Source organism: Solenopsis invicta, chromosome 3 (genome assembly GCF_016802725.1).
Source record: "Solenopsis invicta isolate M01_SB chromosome 3, UNIL_Sinv_3.0, whole genome shotgun sequence".
Taxonomy (NCBI): domain Eukaryota; kingdom Metazoa; phylum Arthropoda; class Insecta; order Hymenoptera; family Formicidae; genus Solenopsis; species Solenopsis invicta.
The window spans coordinates 27,926,460-27,935,306 of NC_052666.1; the positions used below are offsets into that span (position 1 = coordinate 27,926,460).

At 31.7% G+C, this 8,847-nt stretch overlaps 2 protein-coding genes across 4 annotated transcripts; both read right to left on the reverse strand.

Annotated features, from left to right (window-relative positions):
• Positions 1 to 5: 5 nt before the first annotated feature.
• LOC105205150 (S-adenosylmethionine mitochondrial carrier protein homolog) lies at positions 6 to 3,168 on the reverse strand. 3 transcript variants are annotated; one of them, XM_026133841.2, is made up of 7 exons: positions 2,417 to 3,167; positions 1,903 to 1,969; positions 1,434 to 1,590; positions 1,246 to 1,355; positions 697 to 937; positions 442 to 580; positions 6 to 325 (listed from the first exon to the last, which is right to left on the reverse strand). In XM_026133841.2, exons 3-7 carry the CDS (start codon positions 1,570 to 1,572, stop codon positions 208 to 210), a joined length of 747 nt encoding a protein of 248 aa, XP_025989626.1. In that variant the 5' UTR covers positions 1,573 to 1,590; positions 1,903 to 1,969; positions 2,417 to 3,167; the 3' UTR covers positions 6 to 207. The 3 variants fall into 3 exon arrangements, with proteins under 3 accessions (XP_025989626.1, XP_025989623.1, XP_011172755.1); XM_026133838.1 differs by lacking the exon at positions 1,903 to 1,969 and having other exon boundaries at positions 2,417 to 2,961; positions 3,109 to 3,148; XM_011174453.3 differs by lacking the exon at positions 1,903 to 1,969 and having other exon boundaries at positions 1,482 to 1,590; positions 2,417 to 3,168.
• Positions 3,169 to 3,418: 250 nt separating this feature from the next.
• Positions 3,419 to 8,172, reverse strand: LOC105205132 (UPF0183 protein CG7083). Its single transcript, XM_011174429.3, has 8 exons — positions 7,858 to 8,172; positions 7,158 to 7,240; positions 6,756 to 6,983; positions 6,428 to 6,637; positions 6,196 to 6,345; positions 5,796 to 5,960; positions 5,294 to 5,470; positions 3,419 to 5,208 (listed from the first exon to the last, which is right to left on the reverse strand). The coding sequence occupies exons 1-8, from the start codon at positions 7,919 to 7,921 to the stop codon at positions 5,011 to 5,013; spliced, it is 1,275 nt and encodes a 424-aa protein (XP_011172731.1). The 5' UTR covers positions 7,922 to 8,172; the 3' UTR covers positions 3,419 to 5,010.
• Between the last annotated feature and the right edge of the window lie 675 nt (positions 8,173 to 8,847).

Genomic DNA, 8,847 nt, shown 5'->3' on the forward strand with positions numbered 1-8,847 from the left:
GTATACTAAAGAATATAGTTTGTACTTTCGTAAATTATATTCATATAAATTGTATGTTGTTATTGTCACGAAGATTTTGTACAATGAAATAAACATTTTTATACATGTTTCAAAAAATATAATTGATGGTTGGTGATAGCCATGCAATTGATGGCTTACAAATTTATTTATATACTCTTCAACATAAAAACATGCCTAATTATATTTTTATTTTAGCATTGGAAATATTGTACGTGTAAGTACTTTCGCTTCTTCGTAAACTCCAAAGAAAATAAAACCTCCTAATGTAATCCACATTATTCTTGGTCCAAAACCCGCAAACAGCCTGTTGTACATTTAGTAAAATATTATTTTACAATAATGATTACAATGATAATTCAAATAAATAAAATATTAAAAATTGTTAACTTTAGGGAAAAAAACATTGCAGGAGATGTTTACCCACGAAAACCATTTTGCAGATATACGTCGTGAAGTACATTTAATAGCCTTAATTCTGACGAGAGCAATTTTCTGTTTGACAACATTATTCTCGTTTTCGCAACATCTAGCGGAGTGGTAACAGCCGCAGAGATGCCTCCTAAAACGCAGAACACATATAGAAACAAAAAAAATAAATTAAGGATTTCTGTGTTCATATATCACAGTACAATTTATTTTCTCATTTCTCGTTTCAGCATAAAAATTTATAGAAACCTGCAATTGCACCACAGATTGCACTCTCCACAGGATATATTTCTCTTTCAAAATGAAAACTATAGGATTTTTTAAAATATTCCCACAATGGGAACTGTACAATACTGAATGGTGCATCTCTCAATACTGTACTCCAATATCCACGATATAATATCCTGAGATTATATGATTTTTTATCACGTATCTGTGCCTGTTTCCTCTGTTTCATAACTTCCACTGGAACTCGTAGTAAACATGCTACCTGTATATATAAAATAATACTAATTAAACTTTTTCTTTTATGATAAATGAATTAAATTAAAAGTATTTTGTTTAGATTAAATAATTGCGCTTTAACACCTTGATTCTCAAATTGGAGAACTTTAGACATGTAAAACAATGTTCTAATTATCATACAATTTACAGCTATAAAAAGTTTGAGAAAAATATTACTTTATATATGTCAATTTTAAAATTTAAGTGTTATAAATCATTCGATGTAGACTGAATACTGTTAATTTGATTAATTTATTTGTTTCAAAACACAAGAGATAAAGATCAAAATAGCACCATTTCTGCCACTGTTGCTGCTCCCATATGAAGTGCAGTAGAATAATTTGGAGAAATTCTAGGTTGCATTATAGTCTTAATTTCTTCATATGTTAGAAAAAATAGTGCAGCTGGAATGTGTATATGTTAATGTAAAAGCATGTATAATTTATAAATTTAACATATTTGCATATCTTTAGAGATATTACATGTTGGTGCTGAACCAACTATAACTGGAAAGATTCCTTTATAAAGACCTGTGAAACCACCCGTCTTCAAAAATCCTTCTGCACTCTGCAGTCGGGTTTTTAGTGTGTCTAGTGGGAACAATGCAATGTCCACGAACATTCCTGCAGCACCACCTGCCTGTACAAGCATTACATATATAAGTATTGTTTTATCTTTTTCCTCTTTTTTTATGATCTTCCATGATATTTAGCCATGATATGAGAAGGCTCTTCGATATAAAATTTCTCTATGGTAAAAGAAGTTAATTATAGCCAATCTTATTAATAATACCAGAAGGCGTCGAAGTGTATTCTAGGATTATTATCTTGTGAATGTCTAAAAGATATTAAAGATAGCTCCAAGATATTTTTAGAAGATTTCTAAATATATTTTAAGATATTTGTCACATAAAATGTTTTAAAATTTGAAAGATATCTTCAAGATACTAACACAGATATGTGAAATAATGTCAAAATGTTGCTTCGGTTTAACTCATTTTTTTTTTCTAATTCGTAAACTGAAAAAAGATAAGATTAAGTTAGGGATCACCGGAGCAAAACCGTGTTATATTATTAAATATTAATTTACATTGGTGGAAATGGATCTAACCAGTGTAGCACGTTTAAATAAAAAAATCTTTTAAATTGTTAGAAGCTGTTTTCTCAGATTTTCGAAAAAAATGCTAGACATTTCAAGATCTGCCAAAATATCCTTCAGAAATCTAAAAGATATTTTTTTTTTATTTAGGGGAAATATCTGAAAATTGACATCTGAGTAGGTAGCTCCAGTTTGGCTTAGGGTTAGTTTCTTCCCTTTTCATAATCTCAATATATTTAACGGTATTGTTCATGTCATTCAATATCATTCAAAATAATGAAAGGTTAAAAATCAAAACACATGACGTCTGCACGTGCGACAATAGGAAATTGCGAACGCAAGTTCATTACGCAGCAGATTCACTTACGATAAGCGAAGTAACGAAAACATTCCGTATGCTCGTTTCTTTCTCCATTTTTTCCTCGATCTCTGTCATCTCGTCTTCAAACAAATTATTCCTAAATAAAAGAGATTTCCTTGCGATTCACCTCCGGATTTCATATGTACTGCTCGATTCACCGAAACAATTCGATGGCCGATTGTCGATGTTCTTATACTCAAGTTGATTTTAAATGTAATCTTAAAGTATGTGATAAAATAGCGCTGTTTATGATTCGTTGTTATTTTTAAAACTATTTTAAGTAATATCTATTAATACGATCTTTGCTGCATTGCGACCAACTTTTCTGTTTACTTTAGTCTTTATTTTTTTCTGATTTTTAGAAAATTAAAAAAGAATTAGAAAAAAAATAAAAAGTATAGAATTCGTGATTGTTTTATGATATGTCAAAACGGAGTTCAAGAGTTTCTTTTCGCTCAATCAAGATAATGTGAAAATGATTGCGTGACAAAAAGCTTCATAAATTTTGATTTCGGTTTAACTCTTCATTTTTTTTTTTTCTAATTCGTAAACTGAAAAAAGATAAGATTAAGTTAGGGATCACCGGAGCAAAACCGTGTTATATTATTAAATATTAATTTACATTGGTGGAAATGGATCTAACCAGTGTAGCACGTTTAAATGTAAGTATCAAACAAGTATATAATATAGAAATTTACTTTTCCGATTTAATAATAAATACCTCACAAAATAGTAAGGCTAGGTTACTCGATCGCATGCGCAGTTTCACAATACAAAGCCATGCTCGAGATGAACAGGGCTGAATCATCCTATGAATTTCCATTGTAATTCTCTCGATCCTCTGAGATAATAAAATTATATAATATTTGATATAAATAATTATGATTATGTAATTATAAATTAAAATAATTATATATAACTATATATAAAGTAAAAAAAAAATTATTAGGTGAAAATCAACGAATTCACATAGATACAACAAATACTTTTATTATGTTACATGTTATAATTTCTAATTTTTTTTTTTTTCGTTATTCGGATGACATTTGTGCTGGGTGAGAATCCGCAATCTTATAATAAAAGAGAACACGATAATCAGGGTATACATAATTTCGATTTTCTCCACCAATTTCTCACATGACTTATTTTTTTATCATCCACGTTAAAAAATTTACCATTTATAAGAAAATTGAGAGTTGGCTTACGTTCTTACTTGATCTAAGAATAATATTGTATCGAGATTATATTAATAACAATCCTTATAATTGATTAAAAAGATTATGTCGCCTATAAAAATTTATATAGTACTTTTTTCAGTATTTTTTCCTCTTTTGTCCTCATCATAATTCTCGAGTTAAAATATTTTTCGCGAATAATTTATTTAATAATAATTTCTATTACAATTGTTTCCTTGCTAATTATTATAATTGTTCAGTTACAAGAGATCAGAATTAAATTAGGGGATGTTATGGCATCCCATAAACAAAAATAATTAGATATTAGACAAAATTATTAATGCCCTCATCTTTTAACAATACAACAACATATCAATTATTTCACTTTCTAATAAAAATCACAAGATAAAGTTTAACATCAAGACAAAGTCTTGAAGTAATATCGCCTTTCTTTCAGCTACAGATTCTTTGAATGATACAGAGTCAATATTTTCTTAACAAAATAAGACATCAATATCGAAACATGAATAAATTAAAATGAAAAATGTTATTAATTATCGTTCGAGACTAAATAAAATTTTTATCTTTAATAAATTATAATAAGAATTTTAATTATATGCTTAGACATATTTAATCTTCGTTAATCATTATAGCGGTTTCTATCGTACGTTTATATGTACGAAGATTCACACTGCAATGTCTTATTGAAAATCTTCAAAGAGCCTATCATGAGATTTTAATATTATAAATTTCTTCGTGAATTTCTTAGAATTATCGAACTTACATACATCGCATTATTTGTACAGATATGTAAACTTATGTAATACAATTAAAATTATGCCTTTTAACTACCTGTAGAAAAAAGATAGTGTTCTTAAGAATAGAGCAGTTTGTTGCATTACAATGATAATTGCATATCTTTCCAGCTAAGTTCTAAGTTGCGTAAAGATTAATGTGAAAAATTAAGACGTTATAAAAAAAAAGACCCAGTACCGAAACTCTTGTTAAGATAAAATCGACTTGAAATTGATTCAAGTATCCATAGCTGTGAGACAAGGCTTGACAAGAGAAACGATAAGTTTTTATGTAATCACATGAGTTTCGAAGTGATATTTTTTTTTACTTTCCATATATTTTTGTTTCTGAATTTTATACATATCTTATACGATCATCGTTTAGTCGTCTTAATATTCACACTTTACGTAACACTTATTTATCAACCTTGTATTCTAAAATAATTGATTATATATATTATTTTAAAAAAGCTTCCCAGAGCGCTCTACGCATTGTTCACGTCGCATATCGCTTTTTTAAACCGGCAACTCAAGACCTCGAAAGTTAAAGCTAAAGTATAATTTCTTATCCACAATTGTTCGTCATGAATCGCGCTATGTAATGTTTTATATCGTACGTAAATTATCAACGTCACGCAGTTCTATATAAAGTTACACTTGCGATATGTTGATTCGCCATAACTTCGACAATCGCATCTCGTATGCCGTAACAGAACGTACAGCCGAACGGATTGGTTGTGTTTGTCGAAGATGCACGATTCAAGACTACGGGTCGCGCGCTCGCCTTTAATTGCTCGCTCACTCTGTCCCATTTTGTATAGGCAGTGATCTACGGGACAAATTCAAGATTCGTTAGTATTAATAGCGTGTAATGCGTTAAATATCACGCGTACAGATGACTAAAATGATCCTACCGTGACAGGAGAGGGGGAAACGTCGATCAGCTTTCCCGATTCCGTGGAATTATTTTCAGGTGGCAGGGTCAGAGAAAATTCACAGCGGTGATACATGTTAAAGTTGTAATGTCCTGGATAATTCGTGTGAAGTACAAACTTTTTTATACATTGAGTTTTAGCGTTGAATAAGACATCCTGTAAAGAATCGCATGTGTGGACAATAGGATCGATAAAGAATGTGTTTGAGAAAGATACGGTCTGTAAGATATTTATGTATACTGTAATATCAGCAGAAACATTGTTCTGAGCAATCCATTAATTTGCATAGCTAAATCCATTTATTTAAATGTTAAATTTAAAACAATACTTTTTTACGTTTATTTAGTAATATATCTTTTTTTGTAATATAGTTTAAATATAAAATATTTATATTCAATTATAAATAGCACTAGTAATTCATTTGCTTTGTGATTTAATCTTAAAAATTAGCTCGTGTCACCAGATAAAAAAACATACTTACCAAACCTAAAGTAAAATAATTATAGAAAAAATCTGACCGCTTTGTTTTATCTCGCTTATGAGCGTGTGGACTGTGGATACGCATCTTATCCTCGGCTTTGTAGAATACTCTAGACGGAGCGCCGAGCGCGCTTAAAACATCCTCACAAGTATCACCAAACAATACCTGAAATCACATTAGATTATAACAGAAACAAAAAAACTATAAGTTACCTTTTTGTTTTATAATATAACAAAAAACAAGTAAAAAATAAGTTAATTCTTGTCGCATATCAAAATTCGTGTTTGATAGTGTAAATTTATAAAACATAGATTCTTTTTAGCAGCCACAAGCCGCGAATTTCAGATCTCTACTAATCTTTATTTCTTCGCAAAAATTATATATTGAAGTAAAGCGCAACCTCTTTGGTCAGACATCGCTTCTTCGGCTCTAGCAAGGCTCTCGTTCCAGAACTACCTTCTGTGAAAAGATGTAATCTGAGCCCACGAGTACGTGCTTTGTCTCGAATGATATCAGCTTTCTCCAAGTATAAATTATTATGGTAACAGACCTATTTAAAAACAGATCCGTATGCTTAACATTTTAATTTTCGGATAATAGCAAAATAATCAATAGCTCGGAAACATAATTACAAGTGGCAAAGGTGGTGGCGGTGTCTTAGATCCGTGTTCCTCATTGCTACCACCAGCTGGCATATTTCCAACGTAAATCGCCGTTTTTGCGACCAAAGGAGAAGTTCCGTTAGGAAATTGTAACGAGCCTAATCCATGAGCATAGCCAGGTTGGAATTTCGAGTCGATTGGAAAGTAAAACGACAGTCCTCGAAAGTTCAATACAAACACCTGCAATTTATCATTTTCCATCACATATCGCCCATATATTTTATAAATTTAAATTATTTTAGAAAGCTTTGTTTTAAGCAATAAATTCTTCAACTTTATAATTAAATTTTACAGATACCTGCTTTTCGCTGTCATAAACACCAGGGTGAGTCGCGCCGAAAGAATGCTCTATCTGTTCGATTGAGGGTAATACTTCCGGCGAATTGAATGGCAAGCCGCAATATTTCAATTTCACTAACTTCATGTTATAAATCTCAATTATCTTAAGCCTTTGTACAACAGGATCGAATATAAGCCGAATGCCGTCGTGAGGTAAATTTATTACTAGATCTACGTCTAATGGATTCTGCGAACGTGCATAACGCTTCATGTATTATCTCATTATGCTATTTAAATTTGATGTACGATGCACAAAGTAAAAATTACTGGTTTATGCATTAAATTTACTTTATGTGCATTATGTGTGTGTGCGTGTGTATATATAAAAATCTCATGCCAAATAAATATCATATGTACTTACAGTGTCACTATAAAGTACTTGCACTCCTCTTATGACACCGACTTGAGACTGTATTATCGATACCGACTGAGAAAAGTGCATACCTGCAAAAAAGTAAACTTAATATTCGAACCTTAAATATTTATTTAAATCAATGCTCATGCTTTTTCTCTCATATAGCAAATAAAAATTTGTTTATAGAAGACTAAACAAAAGAGTTTCAAAATTTAAACATGGAAAGGGATTCATAGTATTCTTAAAAACGAGTAAAAAGGTTCAATTAGCACAATTAGTAAGCTAATTTGTATAAAATTAATTTTTATAAATGAAATAAATTGTCTATACTCTCGCCACAATTAATCCGTGGGACTTTGATTGCTATCTACTTTTCTACACTATCGCAATTCCATTTAATTATAAAAAAAATTATTGCATATCGCGTTATATGATGTGTTATAATAGAGAAAAGGGAAAAGCATGTTTGTCTTCGCTTGTCATTTCACGTTCAGTTAGATAACAGAGATAATTGTAGGACAATGCGAGGGCACAAGGACGAATCATATACTGCGTGAGACAAGGTCGACGGACAATCGCTCGTTCTACGTCTCATACGCGATTCGATCGTAAAAAATTGAAGATAAGAGGGAGAATCTCAACGCTCCTGTGTCGCGCAAATCATAACAAGGCGAGCGTGTGTATGCGCTTGCGTTTCGTCACTTGCCCAAAATAAATTCCCATTGCTCGCATCCGAGGGACCTTTCGGGCACCACCTCGAGCTCCAACATCCTGCCCCCGTTCGTCTACCTGTCGCGCTCGGAACAACGGAACAATGGTGCGTCGCGGGGGCGAGCGGCGTCTATTATCATAAAAACTGCGCTGCTCCTTTGTCCGTGTCCGCTCGATTACTAATCACCAGATAGCCATATTGTTGTCACATCCCAAACACAACAGACCTCGCTCACTACTTCGCAGCGACTTCTACGGGTTGGCAAACTGTCGTCGAACAGCTGATGCTCACTACCGCGGGCCACAGGGAACGAAGAGGGAGTTTCCTGCGCGGAACGGGCAGCAATTATGTCGCGTTCACACTCAGCGCGTGCGACGCTCGAGACGCGATATCTGTCCGGAGATTTGAGATTTCGAATCGTAAATATCAAGATTCAACACCAGCACTACTACAGAAGTACCAATAAATACCGTGGTGGAAAAAATCCTACATAAATTTAAGAAATGCAATAAAAATCTACGTGAAAATGCTGGAATCATTTTCTAAATTTTTGTTAATTTTTGTATTTTTGTAGTACGTCGTTGTTTCTGTGATTTTTATGAATTTCTCAGTGAAACTACATCAAACTACTGTAAACTGCAATATTCTACACATTTCTAAAGTAGTTTACTCCAGCGAAAAAAAAATTTCTATGAATAATTACAAATTATTAATAATTAAGTTCCACTAAAAATAGAAATTTGTAGAAATATTTCTGTTTTTGTAGAAATATTTATTTTTCTTTTTAGATATATGTATTTAATTACTAAAATTAATAAGCATTTTAATTCTAGCATTTTGGCGTAAAATTTTGTAGAACTTTTTCCGCCAGAACAATATAGAAAATCTTTTATATATATTATACTTAACGTAAACTATAGATTTTTAGTACTAACGGCGTATATTTTGGAGCGTAGTCAAATTAGACCGGTATTCATAGAGCCG